Here is a 22,551-nt window from a genome sequence, read left to right on the forward strand (position 1 = left end):
AGCCCTGGGTCAGGGTGGAGCAGCAGGCAAACAGTTAAGGGCCCAGGTCTGCACACAGACTGGGCAAACAGTTTACAAGGTCCAGCCATTGGTCAGGGAGGGCCAAACAAACAGTACAAATGGCAAAATGGTTTAAACAGTTCCACGCTCAGGCCAGGTGGTGGACTGAGGAGGGGATTAGGTCTCCTTGCAGGCAGAGAGCCAACAAGCTAAGGGGGACCTGCCACCCAAGGGGAAGGGTGGCAGGAGGGCGCAGGCCCACCCACTCCACTGCATCCCAGCCCTGGCCCCTAACAGTGGCAACTCGGGCTGCCACTGGGTGAGTGGAGATCCTGACCACAGTATGCCAACCAGGTCAGTGTGTCAGTGGGGATCTTGACCACAATACTCTGCCCAACTGACCTCCATTTCCTCAGTTGCCCTGGGATTGGCTGTCCTGGGCTGCTTCCCAGTTCCCACCGTTGGCCTGTTTGGCTCAACCACTGCTCCACGGGGTCCGTGGGAGATGATGGCGTGGGCAGAGTGTCCATGGGCTCTGTGTCTGGATCACTCAGCAGTCCCGGCGGTGGAGCCCAATCTCCAGGGCTGGGTAGGGGCCATGGCTATCTCAGCCAGTCTTTGGAGCCTGGTGGTGGTCGGGATGGTTTTGGCCTGTCTTCAGGGTCTGGCAGCAGGCCAGGTGGTCCAACCCAGTTGTCCCTTTGGAGGGGTGGGGGGGAGAAGGACAGCTATGCCTTCCTTCTAGGAAGCCCAGGGAGAGCATCGCTTGCTGGGCTTTAACTGAGCTTTCAGCTCCTGCTTTCATAGTCCCAGCCCTGCTGTTCTGCTTCCTATGGGTGGGGCTGCATGGCTCTGGCCCCACCCACCAAGGGGGTCTTAGGGCGTGATTCCCCTTCCAGGTCAGCAGGAGGCCACGCTGACTCGCTACAGAAGGATTTATTCTGGAGACTTTTGAGGACACTACTGCCATGTATTCATTGACATTTGTATAACTATTAATATATTTTGTGAGGTTCTAACATTTTTGCATTCATTTACTGAGAATTACACAGATAAGATCTTGCTTTCGTGATGTAGATGTTCAAGTTTTACATTATATCATTACTGACTCACTGCAATTTGTGACTGCAGCGAAGGACATAATGCTGTAAAAAGCTGTTATTTATAAGGTTGCCCCAGGCTCTCATGCTTTAGAAATATCATGTGTTGTTCTTTCCATGGATTCTGCAGATGTACAACTTCCTCAGCTGGAACTTTTTACTACACAGTTTCACAATTATATCTCATAGCTAACATAATGTTAAAACACTTAACATGTATGGATTTTAAAGTTAAATTGCTTTAAAATTGATAAATTAGTAACTTGAGTGTGTAGTAGGAACAGTACACAGTAGTAGGAACAAGGCCAGGGTATGCACACAGGGAACTGCTGTTAATATCTTCAGAAAGCCTAAACTTTAAATTGATAAAATAGTCTTTGGTTGCTAAAGGATATGTAACCATGTTTGTCTTGGTAAGAAAATGTCAATAACATGCTTTAAGTATTATTACTGATAACTTGTATGGCTGATGTGGAACAGCAATACAAAAGACACTAATGTTCTAATCATCCCCAAAAATCTAATCTTTCAGTGTGTATGTATTGCTCAGTTATAAAGAAGGTACATCAACAGACATGTATTATTGTGTGGGAAGATAATTTTTTGACAGCATGATTATTTTATTCATTCCTGGTGTAACTCAGTTGTAATAATTGAAGTCACATCAAGAAGATATTTGTCTTATTTAATTCAAGTTTATGAACTTCTGAGATTGTGTGGCTTCCATCCAATTCCACTTTTGTAATCAAATGTTTTACAGAAACGCTTAACCATAGAATAGTTCCCTTGATACGACATGAGAAATAAACAACTGTGTTAAGCATAAATGAATATTTTATTAGATTAATGCTGCTCGTCCACTGTCAGTGAACTTTTAAATGTTTCTGTTGATTGATAGCATAAAAATCAACTTGGATTTTATGTGCTACATCTTTTGTTTTATTGGTCTTCAACAAGCTTTTAAAAATCACTTTCTCTTCTAACTGCTGTTTAAAGGGGAAACTGACAATGGAGTAGTGAGAGAAATCTCTACAATTAATGTTATTAGTAATGTTGTTGATGACCTTTTAAAACATAAAACAGGGCTATGTAGCACTTTAAAGACTAACAAGATGGTTTATTAGATGATGAGCTTTCGTGGGCCAGACCCACTTCCTCAGATCAAATAGTGGAAGAAAATTGTCACAACCATATATACCAAAGGATACAATTTTTAAAAAATGAACACATATGAAAAGGACAAATCAAATTTCAGAACAGAAGGGGGATGGGGGGGAGGTAAATGTCTGTGAGCTAATGATATTAGAGGTGATAATTGGGGAAGCTATCTTTGTAATGGGTAAGGTAATTAGATTCTTTATTCAAACTCAGGCGTAAAGTGTCGAATTTAAGCATGAATGAGAGTTCAGACGATTCTCTTTTCAAGTGCAGTCTCAAAAGGCCTTTGAAGCAGGATGCAGGTAATCAAGTCGTTGAGATAATGTCCTTTCTGGTTGAAATGGCAAGAAACTGTTTTTTCTTTGTGATCCTGTCTAATATCTGTTTTGTGGGCATTGATTCTTTGGTGAAGTGTCTGAGACGTTTGTCCAATGTACAAAGCAGACAGACACTTTCGGCACATGATAGCATAAATTATATTTCTGGATGTGCAGGAATATGTGTTCTTGATCTTATAACTCACTTGGTTAGGTCCAATAATGGTATCAGCAGAGTGAATATGTGGACAAAGCTGGCAACGGGGTTTGTTGCAAGGGAAGGTACCTAATAAACCATCTTGTTAGTCTTTAAAGTACTACATTGTCCTGTTTTTTGATTCAACTACACCAGACTAACACGGCTACATTTCTATCACATTTCTATCACTATTTTAAAACATGTAACTCCTTTCAATCAAGAGGAACCCAAAGCACTTCAGGATGTAGCGATCACAAATCTAGTCCTGAAATTCAGCCTCCTCTGCCATGGAGCAGGGTTAGAATGCTACCACATAGCTTTTTAGAGGGGAAACAAAGGGAGAATTTCCCCAGCATAAACCACTGTCACAACACTTGAGAAGCCAGGATGGCAAACTTAGCAATAGTAAGGACTTTAGTTTTATATGACATCCAAGAAGATACTTCCTATAGCACAGCACCTGCTAGCAAAGATTTAGTTCATAATTCTGACAGAAAAGTGTCCAGTTGTAACAGTAACTGGAGCTGCAGTCTTTTTTTCCCCAAGCTAAAAATACAGTTGGTTAGACAATTTGGAAGACATAGGTACTCCAAGAAGTAATTTTGGTGTTGTAGCAAATTACACTGTCCACTAAGTCTACTAAGGTTCCTTTGCACTGCTGGAATGGTAGAAAGGGGAATTAATGTACATGAGAATCCATACTTTTTTTTCCAAAACATGGACTAAAAAGTTGAAAGAGTTAGATATCTAGTTCTGATTGATTTACTCTGGTTTCTTTTAAGATTGTTGCTTCGGTTTGTGCTGAATTTGTCTATTCCAAATATATATTAACGAGTGAAACTACCAGCATATGTACCACTAGCATCAATAAATAGATTCCCAGCATATTGTCATCTCTACTATAAATGGAATGCCTTTAGGGATGAGAGTTGCTGTACTGTCAGTCTTTAGTCTCTCCGCTGGTAATGTTATTTGTTGCAAACCGTGATACTGATTTTTGTGATGTGGATATTTGTCCAATATGAACTGAACTGAGATCCTCCAACTCAGGTCACATAGGTCACTGAATACTAATCAGATGGCAATAACTTCAAATCATGTTTACCTTAACATGCAAAGTTTAGAGTTTTTGCTGTATAAAAATAGCATTTTTTGTACTTTGAAGAGAACTAAATAAACAGTTCAGCTTTTGTCCTGTGAGTTTAAAATCAAACATAATTCCCAAGCCCTGTTCTTTTCTTCTTAGTGGGAGGGTACAATGAAGTGCCTCACAGGTACACAGAAGAAAATGAAGAGGCCAGAGAGGTACCCAGTTATTTCCAGCTCTGAGATATTTACCAGTTTATATACTGTGTCCTAAAGTTTTGCTTTTGAGAGCTGTAGTTTCAGTGCCTCATAACTAGCTCTTCTGTCACCGCTTGTCAACAGCTGAACTTCATTGCCTCATCGGGACTTGCTGGGTTTTCAGGAATGGCTAGTAAATGAGCAGAAATAGTTTTCCTGGTTATGTTTGGACATGATTTAACAATGTAACAAAGTTTACCATAAATCCAAACCACATATGTTTCCTTGGTAACTAGTATGTTGCACAGTATTAAAATACATCACACAGACTACTCTCCTCCACTGGTGCAAAATGGTATAAAATTGTTAGGAAATCCTGTAAGGGCCTGAAATGCTTGGCCTCCCTATAGACAAATGACATCATAAATTTTGTGGTTCTACCTTCAAGACAGTTTTAGTAGGGGAGAAAAAGATTAATCTAACCCATCCCTGCTCTGATGAGAAATCTGAGGTCAATGAGTTATTTCTCCACATGGAACAGTTAGCAGTAGTCCCCTTTCTTTTTTACCTGCTGTGAGCCTGAAAAACACACAGGCAATATATTTCTGTGAACCCTGGATTCCTGAGTGCCCTCTCTGAGCTCATCCAGAAGCATGCTCATGTGATCAAATGCAGGTGGGGGAGCTTTGCTGCATCAACTACTCATAGCTAATGGAAAAATAATATCTGGGTGGTTGCCTAAGTGACCTATTTCAAATGAAAACAAGATAAAAGACTTGTTGGTCTGAGAATCTCTTTCACAAATATTGTGTTTTACTGTCTCCTCTTTCTAAGTCAGTTCTTCAGTTTACCAGCATTGTGTGCAGTTTTCTGCCTAAAATGGGAAGAGGATCAAAAACTTAAATGTACATGGCCTGAACATAAACATTAGTAGCAATTAAATTGTGATTACAAGTTTTATATGTTTCTGATTTACTACAGTGAAAATTTGCAAAAGGAATTAATCATGTGACTTGAATCATACTATATTATTATAATATTCAGTATTATAATAGTTAGACTTTGTTCATGTGTCACCTTCTTAGTTTTGATGCTACAGGTTGTAAATGACGCTATTTTTTACCAGAAGATTCACCCAGCGTTGCTCTGGTCTTTAACTCACATGAGTTTGTTTTACTTCATTTAAACCATTGTTCTGATGTGGGGCTGAGGATGAAGGGCTTAGTATGCAGGCTGTGCTGGAGAGAGAGGTGCATAACCCCTGGCTGGGGGGCAGACAGACAAACACACACAAACAGACAAACTCTCTGAAATATATAGTAGATAGCTGTCCCTTTTTCCCTGCCCCCTGCTGGTCAAGTGGAGCTATAGCTGCCCTGGTCCCCATCTCTGGCCCCTTGCTGCCCCCCTGTGCTCATTCTGAAGCATAACTGTCCCTACTACCAGACCCCTCCCTTTCCATTTTATGAGAAACAATCAAATTTCAGGCACGTCCCAATCTTGGCACAACTAAACCCTGACCTTGTTTTACGTTATGATAAGAGGAAACTACATACCAGATATAGTGGTTCTAGTTCATTCTGTTTAGGAGGAGTTTTTGAACAAATGGCCTCATAGATGAACAGACAGACACACATTTCTGAAATATATAGTAAGATTTGAAATAATTGAATTATTTTTCAGTATTTCTTCTAAGATATTAGTGAATTCTACAGGTTGGAGGAGCTTGAATGTATGCTCTGTATCAGTGGTCTCCAACTTTTTTAACCACAAGATCACTTTTTCAATTTAAGTGCAATGTAAGATATACCTCAAATCCAAATAGCCTTGCCCTACTTTCTTCCTGCCCCTTCTTTGAAGCTCCACCCCTGCTCGACCCCTTTTCCTAGGGGTCTCTGCTTACTCCAACCTGCGTTCCTGAAGAGGGAGCCAGCTCCATCCTAAGGGCAACTGGTGTTGGTAGTCAGCAGGACAGGGCTCAAGCCCAGAACCCTGCTATCCCCAGGAAGTCCCCTAGGCCACTCTAGAACCCAGCCCACCACCCTACCTTCAGGGTGTCCCTTATCCTGCCTTCCTAATGGGGGAAGCCAACTCCATCCCAGAGGCAGATGGTCTGACGATCTCTTTTTAATCTCTCTTCGTATGGGTCCCATTCCAAACTCCTGATCATTTTTGTTGCCCTTTTCTGAACCCTTTCCAATGCCAATATATATTTTTTGAGATGAGGCGACCACATCTGTATGCAATATTCAAGGTGTGGGCGTCCCATGGTCTTACATAGAGGCAATAAGATATTTTCTGTCTTATTCTCTCTCCCTTTTTTAATGAAACCTAACATTGTTTGCTTTTTTGCCTGCCGCTGCACAGAGAGTGGATGTTTTTAGAGAACTATCCACGATGACACCAAAATCTCTCTCTTGAGTAGTTGTAGCCAAATTAGTCCACATCATATTGAATGTATAGTTGTGATTATTTTTTTCCAATGTGCATTACTTTGCTTCGCTCCAGCATCAGCAGAGGGGCCAGCATTGATGGAGTGGGGTTAAGGGGCACTCGGGAAGAGGTGAGGTGGCTGCAGAGCCCCACGGCCCGGGAGCAGGAGTGGGGATTAGTTATTGCAATGACCTGGAAGCTCTGGGAGCTCAGAGGAGGAATTACCCCAACCCCAGAACACCCACGGATTCAGACCACAGATTTTGTTGGATGAGGGAAGTCCAGATTACAGATGTTCAGTCTGCAGTGTGTAGTGCTGAGCTTCCTCAGCTTTCATTGAGAACTTTTCATTCTTTAGGACCATGCAGTATCAGGCCTTTAGTAATTTGCTAAATTCATGGAATATTTTCCCTCTTCTCCTACTTTTAATTCCATAATATTTTCCAATGTGAACGCAGCATTTTAATGAAGTGGATACCCTGTAGTTTTGCCTGTTCTGTGTAAGAAACATTCTTCCTTGTAAGTGTACATTGGTCAAGGCTTTTGCATGTTCTTATAAACCAAGTCACAGAATTGAAGTCCAAATGTTACATTTTTGATTACATGAAACTCAAGCTCTTTGCAGTTAATAATCTCCCCATTTGTTTAATGGGAAAAGCACAAGTAGGTTGCTGGTGGTTCCTAGGTGTTTTGTTTGTTGGTACTTACATGACTATTTCTATATAAAACACCCGATCATCTTTAATTTTAGGAATATATCTTTTGGATTTAATCTACATCGATTCTGCATATCCTGCATCTGGCAGCATCATGGAGAATGAACAAAGATCCAATCAAATGAACAATATCCTCCGAATAATAGCTGATTTGCAAGTCTCCGGTAACTATGGTTGGTAATTTTTATCTTGTTGCTATTGTAAAGTTTTCACTCATATGAATATAATAAATCATTAGGAGATGTCTGCCTCATACGAAGAAGGACATGAGGATAATGTAAGACAATAGAATATTGCACTACTAAACTGCTTAACTTCCACTTCTGCAGAACTTCAGTTTTATACCAAATCAGGCAGGTGAAGCATAATATGTGTTCTTTGGTAATGGAGCTAGTGTGCAAGCTTTGTTAGAACACTGTGTTCCATACGCTGGTACTTGCTAAATGCACAGTTGTAGTCCATTGTGAAACTTCTCTGAACAGGAAACACATTGTCTTCTGTGTTTGGGCCAATATTAAAAATACTGGTGATACGCACCCATAACTTCTATCCAACCTTCCCTCCCCCCCATATACACACACTCTGCCTCGTCACTGTGCACTGGGGTCTCCTGCCCCCATCCATCCCCCACCCCCTGACCGCCCTCTCCAGGACTTCCTGCCTCCTATCCAGCCTCCCTGCTCCCCACCCCCAACCATGCTGCCCGGAGCACTGGGGTTCACAACACTATAGCCAGCTGGAGCACCAAAGCAGGCCCAGCCAAGCACAAGCTGTGCTACCCAGAATATCAGAGTTGGCAGCGTGGCAAGTACACAGCCCAGATACTGGGGAGAGCTGAGGCTACAGGAACAGGAGGACAGAAAGGGAGGGATCAGGGGCTAGCCTTCTCAGGCAGGAGTTTGGGAGCCAGACAGAAGGATTCAGCAAGCCCTATGTAGCACGTGGGTGAAGGTTTGCTCCCCTCTGATCTAAACTGCCTCTGACAGGTGGTTGTGTAACCTGGTCTTAAAAATCTTCAGTGTTGGAGATTCCACAGCCTCCCTAAGTAATCTGTTTCAGCGCTAGTCTATTCTTAAGCATTAAGAAGTTATTCCTAATGTTTAAGCTAAATTTCCCTTGCCCATTATTTCTTTTCCTATCTTCTGTGGTAAAGAGAACGATTTCTCACCCTCCTTTACAACAGCTGTTTAATATTTGAAGACTGTTATATGCCTCCTGAACTCTAACTCTTCTCTAGATTAAATAAACCCATTTTTTAGTCTTTCCTTGTATGCCGTGTTTTCTAAAACATCATTTTTGTTGCTTTGCTCTGAACTTTCTCTGATTTGTCTACTTCTTTCCTGAAGTGTGCTGCCCAGAAATGTACATGATATTCCTGGCCTTATCAGGGCTGAATAGAACTGAAGAATTACTCCGTGTTTCTTGCTTACTATACCTCTACTAATACATTGCAGAATGATGTTTGCAACACCATTACATTATTGACTTATGCTTAGTTTGTGATACGTTATAACTGTCATATCCCTTTATTCAATACTACTTCCTAGGCAGTTATTTTCCATTTGGTTGTGTGCAACTGATTGTTCCTAGGTGGAGTAGTTTCCATTTGCCCTTATTGAATTTCATCCTATTTAATACAGATCATTTTGAATTCTCATCCTGTCCTCTATAACATGTGCTACCTTTCCAGCATCATTCACAAACTTTATAAGAATTCACTATGCCAATCCAAATAATTTTTGTAGATATTGATTAGGACCCATCCCAGGACAAATCCCTATCAGAATCCACTTGATATGCCCTTCCAGCATGTCTATGGACCATTGATCTCACTGAGTGTGGTTTTGACAGTGTCAAAAATCTTACTATAAGTCAAGATATATGGACCTGCTGCTTCTTTGTCCACAAGGCTTGTTACCTTCTGAAATAATCTAAGTTGGTTTGACATGATTTGTTCAGAACAAATCCATGTTAGCTCTTACTTATTTTTGAGGTGCTTACAGATAGAATGTTTGATTATGTGCTAAATTAACTTGAGCTCCCAGAAAGATAAGCTTTACATCCACAACCTAAGTTCATGCCTACGGTATTATCGCAGTTCCATCTTAATCAATTGATCTATCTACAGAATTTTTTCCTGTAACACTTAGCTCTCTGCAAGAGACCAGTTTTCATACGTTGGATGTTAAAGTCATACATTGACTTACTATTTAGATAGAAGCAAACAATTTAGAAAGTAATCTAGGCTATTCATCTGCTTTGCAAATACATCAAAGGGACTTGCAGTCTTTGCTCAAAGACTATCAAGGTAGATATCTGGTATGTGTACATTTCTTATGATGCTACAGTCATTCATCTTCCCTGAAGGGTAATACCACATTCAGCTAGAACACAAGCAACATCCACATTGTTACTTAAGAATGTGCCAGTGTCTGAGATATGAACTCCATATAGCAGCTTGATAGTACATACATTTTCAGAATATTATAGTCGATCCATGCAGCAAGATCCAATGTGGAATTTGGTACTGCAGCATTGGTCTTTACTTCTAAAATGAATTTTGAAGATCTCTCCTTTCTCTGAGAGTGCTTCCTGGAAGTCACCTGAATTGGATAACCCACAGGAATATTACACAAAGAAGAAGAAATTCTTCTTTGATTATTTGTTCATGTGCATTCCAATCAGGTGTATGTGCACGAATGTGCACAGTAGCCATAAGATTTTTCCCCTAGCTACTAGCTGTAGGGTCAGCCTGCGCACCCCTGGAGTGATGCCTTCAGGGCACCCAATATAGAGCTCTACCAACCCACCCCTTCTTCAGTTCCTTCTTACCATTGTTGACTTTGCTATTGTATAACATCTGAGCCAAACTAGGTTCGATGGGCGCAAGTGACCAATGCCCACAGGTAAGTGAAAAACATGGCAGCCTGGGAGATGGCTCAGAAATGGGAGGGAGCATGGGCTCTAATAGCAGAGATAAAGGAGAGACAAGGCAGAACTTAGATGCTTGTATACAAATGCAAGAAGTATGAGGAATAAGCAAGAAGAACTTGAAGTGCTAATAAATAAACACAACTATGATATAGTTGGCATCACAGAAGCTTGGTGTGATAATACGATTGGACTATTGGTATAGAAGGGAACAACTTGTTCATGAAGGATAGGCATAGAAAAAAGGGAGGAGGTGTTGCCTTATATTTTAAAAATGAATACACTTGTACTGAGGTGGAGATGGACATAGGAGACAGCTTTGTTGAGAGTCTCTGGGTTAGGTTAAAAGGGGTAAAAAAAACCAAGGGTGGTGTCATGCTAGGGGTCTACTACAGCCATCTACCCAGGCAGAAGAGGTGGATGAGGTTTTTTTTAAACAACTAACAAAATCATCCAAAGCACAGGGTTTGGTGGTGATGGGGCACACCAGACATCTGTTGGGAAACTAACACAGCAGGACACAGATTATCCAGTAACTTTTTGGACTGCATTGGAGACATTTTTTTTTAATTCAGAAGGTTGAGAAAGCTACTGGGGGGGAAGCTGTTCTAGATTTGATTTTAACAAATAGGGAGGTACTGGATGAAAATTTGAAAGTGGAAGGCAGCTTGGGTGAAAGTAATCATGAAGTCATAGTGTTCATGATTCTAAGGAATGGTAGAAGGGAGGACAGCAAGATAAAGACAGTGGATTTGAGGAAGGCAGATTTTAGTAAACTCAGAGAGCTGGTAGATAAGATCACTTGGGAAGCAAGATTAAGAGGAAAAACAACTGAAGAGAGTTGGCAGTTTTTTAAAGAGACATAATTAAGGGCCCAAAAGCAAAGTATTCCACCTTGTAGAAAAAAGAAGTAGTATGTCAGGAGACCACCTTGGATCAGCCAGAAGCTCTTATATGATCTAAAAATCAAAAAGGAGTCCTATAAAAAGTGGAAATTAGGTCTAATTACAAAGGATTAATATACGCAAACAACAGAGGTATGCAGTAGCAAGATTAGAAAGGCAAATACACAAAACAAGCTAAATCTAGCTAGAGCTGTAAAGGGTAAATAGAAGATGTTCTACAGAGGTATTATAAGCAACAGGAAGACCAAGGACAGGGTAGGCCCATTGCTCAGTGAGGAGGGAGAAACAATAACAGGAAATGTAGAAATAGCAGAGGTGCATAATGACTTCTTTTTTTTCGGTTTACACCAAGAAGATGAAGGGTGACGGGATGCCTAACGTAGTAGAAATGGGGTAGGTTTAGAAGTTAAAATAATAAAATAAGAACAGGTTAAAACTTACTTAGAAAAGTTAGATGTCTTCATGTCACCAGGGCCTCATGAAATGCACCCTAGAACACTCAAGGAGCTGATAGAGGAGGTATCTGAGCTTTTAGCTATCGTCTTTGAAAAATCATGGAAGTCGGGAGAGAGTCCACAAGACTGGAAAAGGACAAATATAGTGCCCATTTATAAAAAAGGAAATAAGAACAACCCAAAAAATGACAGACCGGGCAGTTTCCTTTCTGTGCCAAGGAACATAATGGAGCAAGTAGTTAAAGAATTCATCTGCAAACACCTGAAAGATAATAAGGTGACAGGTAACAGCCAGAATGAACTTGTAAAGAACAAATCATGTCAAACCAATCTGATACCTTTCTTTGATAGGATATCAAGCCTTGTGGATAAGAGAGAAGCGGTTAGATGTGGTATACCTACATTTAGTAAGGCATTTGACACCGTCTTACATGATCTTCTTCTCAATAAACTAGGGAAATACAACCTAGATGGGGCCACTGTAAGATGGATGCATAACTGGCTGGATAACCATTCTTATAGAGTAGTTATTAACAATTCACAATCATGCTGGAAAGGTATAACAAGTGGGCTTCCACAGAGGTCTGTTTTGGGACCGGTTCTGTTCAATATCTTCATCAATGACTTAGATGATGGCATAGGGAGTACAAGTATTAAGTTTTCAGGTGATACCAAGTTGGGAGGGATTGCAAGTGCTTTGGAGGATAGAGTCAAATGATCTGGACAAACTAAAGAAATGATCTGAGGTAAACAGGATGAAATTTAATAAGTACTCTACATAGGAAGGAACAATCAGTTTCACACACATAGAATGGGAAGTGATTGTCTAGGAAGGAGTACTGCTGAAAGGGATTTAGGGGTCATAGTGGCCCACAAGTTAAACGTGAGTCAATAGTATGATACTGTTGCCAAAAAAGCAGACATGGTTCTAGAATGCATTAACAGGAGTGCTGTGAGCAAGACACGAGAAGACATATTTCGACTCTACTCTATGCTCATTAGGCCTCAATTGGAGTATTGTGTCCATTTCTGGGAACCACATTTCAAGAAAGATGTGGAGAAATAGGAGAAGGTCCAGAGAAGATCAACAAGAATGATTAAAGGTCTAGAAAAAATGACCTATGAAGGAAGACTGAAAGAATTGAGCTTGTTTAGTTTAGAAAAGAGAAGACTGAGAGGGGACATGATAGCAGTTTTTAAGTATCTAAAAGGGTGTTATAAAGAGGAGGGAGAAATATTGTTTGCCTTGGCCTCTGATGATAGGACAAGAAGCAATGGGCTTAAATTGCAGCAAGGTTTAGGTTTAGTTTGGACATTAGGAAAAACTTGCTGGCAGGGTGGTTAAAACACTGGAATAAATTGCCTAGGGATGTTGAGGAATCTCCATCACTGGAGGTATTTAAGAGCAGGTTGGATAGACGTCTATCAAGGATGATCTAGACAGTGCTTGGTCCTGCCATGAGGGCAGAGGACTGGACTCAATGACCTCTTAAGGTCCCTTCCAGTTCTAGTATTCTATGATTCTGTGTCTGGATGTACCTACTTGTGTAGCATGTCAGACTCAGGCACATATCGTTTCAGTCATGGCTGGCATCAGTCCATTGCCCAGCCTGAGACAGCTTGGTCAGGGTTGTAACTCTGCCTCACTTGCTACTTGACTTCCTTCTTCGGGGATCAAACCTGCAGAATGTCTTCTCAGGAGTCCTCTTCACTGCTCCACAACTGTCCCTGTTACTAGTGATGGACACATCAGACTTGAGATGGGGATCTCATCTTGGGGACCTCAAGACTCAAGGTCTCTGGTCTCAGGCCAATTTGGCTCTATATATTAACGTCAGAGAGCTGAGGGCAGAGCACCTGGCAATCCAGAGCTTCTAGGCTCACCTGACTGAACAGTGTGTATCCGTTATTACTGGCAATACAACAGCAATGTTCTATAACCACAAACAGGGCTGCACGCTTCTTTGCCTTGTGTAAGAAGCCCTCATAGGCTATATCTAGATTGCCGCTTTTTATCGGGAAAAGGTATGTAAATTGTGCTCCATAATTTGTGTACCTTTTTCCAATAGTTTTATTGGAAGAGGCTTTTCTGAAATTTGTCCCTTTTACACTGGGCCAAATTTCAGAAAAACCTGCTCTTTCAGAAGAGCGTTTCTTCGTCGTGGTATGAGGAAGACAGGGCTTCCGAAAGAGCACGCATGCTCTTCCACAAAAAATGTCAGAAGAGCAGATGCATTCCCTGGATATGGAGGAGTTTTTCTGGGATACCTTTGGTATCCCAGAAAAACTCCGTAGTCTAGACATAGCCCTACTGTTTAGAACATTCAATTCTTCTGCAAGAATCATACATTCCTGGGTACAGAACGAGCTGACAGACCATCTCAGGAGGTCATCTCATGGCCATGTGTGGTCTCTGTGTTGGATGTTGCAAATTCAGTCTTACAGAATTGGAACTTTCCCCAAATGTATCTACAGTAAACTTCCAATAATCCGGCACTTTTAGGACCCAGGGGGTGCCGGATTATCAGATATGACGGACTATTGGAAGGGGGGGCTATGAGGGGTCTGGGGTGGCGTGGGGGGGATGCTCCCCTCGGCGCTGCGGGACCAACCTGGCAGCACCCCAGCTGCTCTGCCCTGGGCTTCCCGGAGTCAGCCACTGGTCAGTTTCAGCAGTGGCTGAATCGGTGAAGCTGGGGGCAGAGCAGGTCCAATTGTCCAGCACTTCCGGGTTCCAGATGGTGCCGGACCATCAGGAGTGCTGGATCACTGGAATTTTACTGTATATGCTACACGACACAACAGGTGACAGCAGGTTCTGCTCTTTCTAGAACCACAGCCAAGGTTCCAGCATGGACACATTCCTTCTCCTATGAGGAGGTCGTCTTCTACATGTCTTTCCACCCATACTGCTCTTCCATAAGGCCTTCCTCAAGATCTGGAGGGAATGCACTCAGGTCATAGTGCTCGTGCCAGCTTTGCCCCTTCAGTACTGCTATTCCTCCCTTATAAACACATCAGCTTCTCCTTAAGGTGTTGTCTCACTTCCACATGAAGCAGGACATCTTCCTCCAAGTTTTTTATGCCAAGCCACCCTCTTGTGCCTGGGATCAGAAACTCCATTCCCTTGACGTGCATAAGGCACCGGCTTTTTAAATTGACAGAACAAAGTCCTTCAGGAAGTCACTACAGCTGTTTGTAGCAGTGACTGATAAAATGAAAGGCCAGCCCCTGTCGTCTCAACGCATCTCATCAATGGATGGTCTCCTGTATCCGGGAATGTTACAGCCTCACAGGAGTGCCTCCACCTCCATTCACTGCATACTCCACCAGGGTTCAGGTCTCTTCCACAGCTTTCCTTGCTCAGATCCCTACTCAGGAGATCTGTAAAACGGAAACTTGGTCCTCTATATTGGCACGGCACACTATGCAATTACATATTAGGCTAGGAGTAGTGCAGCATTTGGATAGTCAGTGCTCCAGTTAGTGCAAGAATCCAACCACCACCACCTGGACATTTGGGGGCTGGACCCGATGTCCTCCTGAGGTCTCTTCTAGGCCAATGATTCTATGAACATGGGCTTGTAAATCACCGGATTGGAATGCACATGAACAGGCACATGAAGAAAAAACGGTTACTCACCTTTTCATAACTGTTCTTTGAGATGTGGTGTTCATTCTAATACCCACCCCTTTCCCCCTCTGTCAGAGTAGCCAGCAAGAAGGAATGGAGGAGGGGCAGGTCAGCAGGGCTCTACGTTGAGCACCACGAAGACACAAATTCAGGGGGTATCCAGGCCAACCCTACAACTAGTTGCTACGGAAAAAATCTTCCAGCTGCTTTGCACATATGCGTGCACACACCTGATTGGAATGGGCATGAACTGCACATCTAGAAGAACAGCAGTTACAGGAAGGTAACTTTTTAACTCATCTTGTAAAGTAATTGCAGTTCTTGAAATTGCATGTCCCTCCATTTGCCCTCATTCTGCTCTGCTTCGGACTGTTCTTTTATGGGTGGAGAAGGAAATGAGGGCAGTGCTCCCACAATCTCCTATGTAACCTTGGGTCCAGCACAAGAAGGCAGAGGAGACTTGCATTTGCCAAATGGACATTGCTAATGGGAAATCTACAATCAGTTACTCAAGAGGCACATGTGAAGTGAGGAAGCCATAGGGACACACATCTTGAAGAATTGCAGTTATTTCACAGGATGAGCATCAAAAGAAGAGATTACTTATTAAAAGTCTACCTAGTGAATGCCTCTCCCCTGTTGGGAGGGAGATGTGAAGTAAGACAGGAGTCTTGTTCCTTTGGTGGCTGTTCCTTACTCCTGAATCCCCAGGATGAAATCTTGTGCTGATGCTTCTCACCATTATGCTTCAAATAAGAATCCAACATGTTTGTTGTGCATTTGAACCAAACTGTCTGAAGTTTGCTCAGTATCTCACTTTTTTCCTGTAAATTGAGTGCACGTACTAAATCACCCAGTTCTTCTAGTAAACATCAGCAGCTAAATCTCATGTACAGACTGAACAACCAAGTCTTTAACTCAAGGGTGGGAAACCTATCCAGCCCCCCGCTTACCTGGATCTGGCCCCCAAGGCTTGGAGCTTCCTCCCAGCATTGGGGAGCCTGTGCTGGAGCTTCAGCCTCCCTGCTGTTTCCCCATAGGGCTGGAACACACAAAATCTGCAAGCCTTGGCCTCCTTAATTCTAATGTGTAAAGGGGAATGTGGGGAGTGTCTGTCTGCTTTTCAATCAAGGACCATGTCAGTGAGGGTTTGGTTGTAGGTATTTTTGCTTCTTATTTGTGTGTGGCCCCCGACTGATTTTTCTGTGGTTCATTGGTCCCAGACCCAAAAAACGTTCTCCACTTCTGCTTTATTTGATAAAATCTTTAATGCTCTCATACAGTCTGATGTTCCTAGACAGTTTCACCCTTGGGGAGTTGCATGGTCTCTCTTCAGTTCCTTCTTCTTAAAATCAAAGGAACCAGAGAAAGTTAAAGAAGAATTGTTTTTATTTTTGAATTTGTAGAAATTTAACTTGGCTATATTTTTGTACTCTGCAGATCATCTTGAAACTTTACCCCATGTGCAAAAGTACTTAAAGTCTGTCCGCTACATTGAGGAACTTCAAAAGTTTGTGGAAGATGACAACTATAAGTAAGTACCATACTTCCCTTCACCTCTATGTGTTGTAATGGAAAGATGGCCTAGCTGTTAGCTTGATTGGGAGCTATACAAAATATCTCTGGCAGAAATGTAAGTAGAATTTAACATTTTTAAACTGAGCTGATATTGTCAGGCTATCTTGAGTGAAACCCCAGCTAGCTGTAGTCCCTCATGAGTCTTAAGATCCATTCCAAAATTCTATTTCTTTATCTTTTGCAAAGGCAAAAAAGGATGAGAGGCTAGTTTAGTCTTAACACAGTGTAATTCTATGCTGGTAATGGCACTCAGGATCCCTAAAATTGGATGTTCTCTTGCAAACTCTGAGGACTGAGGTTGCAAGCTGGACACAAGCAGACAGCATACATTTTCATACAGCTAATTGTAAATGTATAAGGAACAAAGAATGCAGATCACACTTACAGTATGGGGGGCTGTACCCTGGGATTCAGTGAATCTGAAAAAGATTTGGGGGCAGTGTAAATAATCACCTAACCATGAGCTTCCAATGCAGCACTATGGTCAAAAGGGGATAATATGATACTAGGATGCATAAACAGGGAAATTTTGAGTAGGAGTAAATAAGTTACTTTATCTCTGTATCTGGCACTGTTCCAACTATTGTTGGAGTACACTGTCCAGTTTTGATGTCTATAATTCAAGAAGGATGTTGATAAATTAGAGAGAGTTTAGAGAAGAGCCATAAGAATGATTGAAGGATTAGAAAACATTACCTGTATTAATAGACTCAAAGAACTCAATCTATTTAGTTAACAAAGAGAAAATTAAGGGTGACTTATCTCGGTCTAAACATACCTATGTGGGACACAAATATTTAGCAATGTCATCTTCAGTCAAGCAGAGAAATGTCAACATGGTCCAGTGGCTAGAAGTTGAAGCTAAACAAATTCAGAATAGAAATAAGCCATAATTTTATTAACAGTGGGTAATTAAATCAGATCCGAACGGTCCTTCTGTGAATTATATAATACTATCTGAAATGGTGTATGTAATATCTTTTAAATACAACTTCATTGTTATATCAGTCTAATTCATAATAAACAAGGCTGGCTTTGTCAGGCTACTACTTGTACGTGTCAAGCAACACTCACTCAAAAAACTTAAGTCAGGAGCAAGCCAACATGCCATAGTGAAAGAAGCTGCATATAACACATCGACAAACATACTCATTTTCAAAGTGAGGAAATGTTTCACTTCTGCAGTCCTCAGGATCATGTATGTACCAGTCCAAAGAATGAGCAAAACTGCATCAAACTACCTAGCATTTATTTTCTCAGATATACCTGGGCTTATGTCAGTTGATTTTTTGGCCTTGGAAAGGGTTCAGAAAAGGGCAACTAAAATGATCAGGGATTTGGAACAGGTCCCATATGAGGAGAGGCTAAAGTGACTGGGACTTTTCAGTTTGGAAAGAGGAGACTGAGGGGGGATATGATAGAGGTCTATAAAATCATGAATGGTATGGAGAGGGTGAATAAAGAAAAGTTATTCATTAGTTCCCATAATATAAGGACTAGAGGACACCAAATGAAATTAATGGGTAGCAGGTTTAAAACTAATAAGCGGAAGTTCTTCTTCACACAGCGCATAGTCAACCTGTGGAACGCCTTGCCAGAGGAGGCTGTAAACGCTGGAACTATAACAGAGTTTAAAGAGAAGCTAGATATATTCATGGGGTTAGGTCCATAAAAAGCTATTAGCCAGGGGATAGGAATGGTGTCCCTGGCCTCTGTTTGTCAGAGGCTGGAGACGGATGGCACGAGACAACTCACTTGATCAGTGTCTTCGGTCCACCCCCTCTGGGGCACCTGACGCTGGCCACTGTCGGCAGACAGGCTACTGGGCTAGATGGACCTTTGGTCCGACCCAGTACAGCCATTCTTATGTTCTTATGATGGTAGTAAGGTATCATGCATATATCTGTAGCTGCTAGTGTACGCATTAGCAGAAAGATTAGTCCCTTAAAAATACACAAGACCACTTTGGAGACAGTGAGAATGGGGAGTGAAGAGAGAATAATGACCCTTACCCCATGTTTGGAGATACCGCAAATTTCTACAGCTGTTCCACTCAGCTCTACTTCATACAAATGCATATAGTACTACAGATCTTCAGCCAATCCGTAACTGAGACAAAACATTTATGATAAAGTATTGAACAATTCATTTTGCAATGTGGAGCAATATAACAAATTAATATGCTTAGAGTTTGCTCAGTTTCAGATGAGAGAATCATTCTAAAAGAAATAACCTACAAAGCAGACTTCCTATGGGATTGATACCAAAACTGCATGAATATGTCCAGACAGACTTCAAATGGAAAGAATATCCTCCATAATCTGTCCCATAGCTTAGGATAACCTCCAGCTAGAGAAGCCAAATCAGTATTGGCCTATTCTCTGCAGAAGATCAGTCTTGTTCAAAGTTTTGACACATTTTTTTTTATCGGATTGAAAGCAAATATAGAAACAGTGATATTTTTATGTCATAATTCTGCTTTGTGCACTGACTTCAAAATGAACAATCCCACATCTACAACACATTTTTCCAATAAACATACATTATGAAAAAAGAAAATTTCTATCATTATGTTTGTGGTGGGATTTGTGTGTTTATTTCCCTCTCTTCACATCATGTATACAACACAAACAGAAAGAGAGTGGGAAAGACTGGCATACTGAACACTTGCCCATTATATGTTCTTGTACAAATTAAGGACAATCTGAGCTCTATACTAAAAGTAGTCTGACTTTCGTATCTGTTTGCCTCTGAATATTAAAATTTGGTATGGAAAGAGATTATATTTAATTATTTCCAATATGATTAGTATGTTACATTAAATGAAGACAGGGAGAGCACAAGTTTATAATCTGTGTTGCAGTAGGGAAAATTGTTGTTAGTGTGTGCTTTACAGCTCTTGCCTGGCTGCCAGCAAATGAACACATTGCTTAATTTAATTCTTGGACAAGCTTTCTTGTTCACAATACAAATTATATAGTCAGTAGTTTTTCATTAGTTCTAGTATCTTTGCAAAAGGGAACAAAACAAATGGTTTTTATAAATATTTAGTGCCATGACATAATACTTGGATATACTGCAAATCATGAGTAATTTCTTTCTAATTTTTGAAGCCCTTTTTAATCCTAACAGCGGTTTTGCTAAGAACACTGAGGGTACGTCTACACTACAGCGCTAGTTCGAACTAACTTAGTTCGAATTAGTTAATTCGAACTAAGCTAGTTCGAACTAACGCGTCTAGAACTAAAAACTAGTTCGAACTAGCGTTTTGCTAGTTCGAACTAGCGCATCCACACTGATTGGACGCAGGGGGGCATTTAAGGGCAGCTGAAACCGGTTCTGGCAGGGCATCAGGTCAGCAGTTGCTTTGCGTGGCTGCTGTCTGAGGCTATCTGAGGCTCGTGCTTAAAGGGACCCCCCCCTGGACAGCCGGTTCTCAGCTTTTCCTGCTTGCTTGCCAACCTCGCCGAGGGACAGCAAAGTGTCGGTCTCTGTGCCCGTCTGTGTCGGTGCTTCCCTTCAGGGGGAACCGCCGCAGGTGGCAACATGGAGCCACGGCTCGCCCTGCACCTTCTGGTGCACGTTCTGGACTTGCTGCTGCAAGCCTGCCAGCAATGGCTCGAGGCTGCCTGGCACCACCTGGTGAACGTCAGCCCCCTGCCTCTCCGCCTGGCCGCCCTGGGGGCCGTGGAGGAGCCGCGGCAGCGCCCTGGCACTGGCGTGCCCCGCCGCATCTGGCGTCTGGACACCAGCAGCGACTGGTGGGACCACATCGTCCTGGAGCACTGGGACGACCGACAGTGGACCCAGAACTTTAGGATGAGGAGGGACACCTTCCTGGAGCTCTGCGAGTGGCTCGCCCCTGCCCTGCAAAGAAGGGACACTCGCATGAGACCCGCCATCCCCCTCCAGAAGCGGGTGGCCATCGCCCTATGGAAGCTCTCCACGCCGGACAGCTACCGATCCGTCGGGAACCAGTTCGGCGTGGGGAGATCCACCGTCGGAGCGGTGCTCATGCAGGTATGGCACTCGTCGGCCACCGACCCGGGGGGGAGGGGGGCTGCGAGGAGGGGATGGGCCGCCCCAGGGACAAAGGGGGGGGCGGGAGGAGGCGAAAGCGCCCCGCACCAGAGGGGTCGGTCTGTCCGGCGGTACTACACGCCGCCAGGGGGGTTGCTTCCAGGAGTGGGGCGCGGGGCACTGCCAGGGCACGCACGCTCCCAGCCACCCGGGCGCCCCACTGATTGGCGCTTTGCTGTGTCTCTCTCCGCAGGTGGTCAAGGCCATCAACCGGGTGCTGCTCCGCAGGGTGGTCCGCCACGCCGACCCGGACGCCGTCATCCGGGGATTTGGCGCCCTCGGCTTCCCCAACTGCGGGGGGGCCATCGACGGGACGCACATCCTCATCCGTGCCCCGGAACACCAGGCGTCCCGGTACGTGAACCGCAAGGGGTACTTCTCCGTCATCCTGCAGGCCGTGTGTGACCACCGGGGACAGTTCACGGACATAAATGTGGGCTGGTCCGGCAAAGCACACGACGCACGGGTGTACCGGAACTCCTCCGTGTGCCAGCGGCTGCAGGACGGGACCTTCTTCCCTGACCGCCACATCAGGGTCGGGGACGTGGACATGCCCGTCTGCCTGGTGGGGGATGCCGCCTACCCACTGCAGCCGTGGCTCATGAAGCCCTACACGGGGCACCTCAATCCCTCCCGCCAGGCCTTCAATGCCAGGCTGACCAGGGCCCGCATCGTGGTGGAGGGGGCCTTCGGGTGACTGAAAGTCCGCTTTCGATGCCTCCTCACCCGTCTGGACCTGGCCGAGCACAACATCCCTCCCGTGGTGGCGGCATGTTGTGTGCTCCACAATTTGTGTGAGCGGAAGGGGGAGGCTTTCCTGCCAGCCTGGATGGCTGAGGCTGACCGCATGGCTGGACACTACGGTCAGCCCCGCACCGCCGCCGTCCGGGAAGCCCAGCGGGGGGCCATCCGGATCCGGGAAGCCCTGCGGGAGAGCTTCCAGGTGGAGGAGGAGGAGGACTGACCTCTCCCTGCATGCCCCACCGGGGCCTTCTTCCACCCTACCCCCCCCTTCCCCTTTCCCCTCCCTACCTACTGTCAAATAAAGACACCTGTTTTTCAAACAAAAACATCTGTTTATTTCACAGAACTGGGGTGGGGGGATGGAGGAATGAAGGTGGGAGAAGGGAGGGGGAAACCTGGGACGAGGGAGCTGGAAGGGGAGGGGAGGGAAGGGAGAAAGGGAAAGGAAAGCTCAGGGGTGGGAGTCCGGCTGCCTCTCCCGTCTCGCCACACTGCGGGTCCGGGGGCGTCGGTGGGGAATGGTTGTGGAGGGGGGGGCAGAGGGGACAGGGGGTGTGGAGGAAGCAGGAGCGGGAGCAGGGGGAGTAAGAGGGGGAGCAAGAGGGGGAGCAGGGGGAGGAGGAAATGGAAAGCGGTCCAGCAGGCTCTGGAGGTGGCCTCGCAGGGCACGGCCCTGCTCCTCCAGGGCCTCCAGACTCCTCCGGCGCAGCCTCAGGTCCTCCTGGACCCAGTGGTCCTGGAGACGGAGCTGTCGGTCCAGGAACCGGAGATGCCGCCTCTGGTAGTCCTCCTGGTTCCTGGCTGTCCTGCTTGCCCGGGCGTGGGCGGCTGCTGCAGGCGGTGTGGTGCGCCCTGCAGGCCCAGGTGCTGCAGCTGTGGTGCAAGAAGACCAGCGGTCAATTTCCCCAGGGGCCCAGGTGTGTGAAACCCAGCTCCCCTCTGCAAGGCCAGGGCCCCTGCAGGATCCCCAGCTGCTGCTCCGTGGTGGGCAAGGCCCAGGCGCACGGTCCCGGGGCT

At 44.1% G+C, this 22,551-nt stretch overlaps 1 protein-coding gene across 13 annotated transcripts in view; it reads left to right on the forward strand.

The window, feature by feature from the left end:
* Positions 1–22,551, forward strand: part of RALGPS1 (Ral GEF with PH domain and SH3 binding motif 1) — a 428,912-nt gene that overhangs the window by 301,952 nt on the left and 104,409 nt on the right. For 12 of the 13 annotated variants that reach the window (XR_012897221.1, XM_075905764.1, XM_075905763.1 and 9 more), the window contains 2 exons: positions 7,243–7,380; positions 16,573–16,666. Coding sequence is in view for 12 of the 13 variants with exons in the window: in XM_075905764.1 (XP_075761879.1) it covers positions 7,243–7,380; positions 16,573–16,666 (232 nt within the window). In the remaining variant the exon portion in view is untranslated. The remainder of the gene's footprint in view (positions 1–7,242; positions 7,381–16,572; positions 16,667–22,551) is intronic. The other variant, XM_075905759.1, reaches the window with a different exon arrangement.

The sequence above is a fragment of the Pelodiscus sinensis genome, chromosome 22 (genome assembly GCF_049634645.1).
Source record: "Pelodiscus sinensis isolate JC-2024 chromosome 22, ASM4963464v1, whole genome shotgun sequence".
NCBI classification, from domain to species: Eukaryota; Metazoa; Chordata; order Testudines; family Trionychidae; genus Pelodiscus; species Pelodiscus sinensis.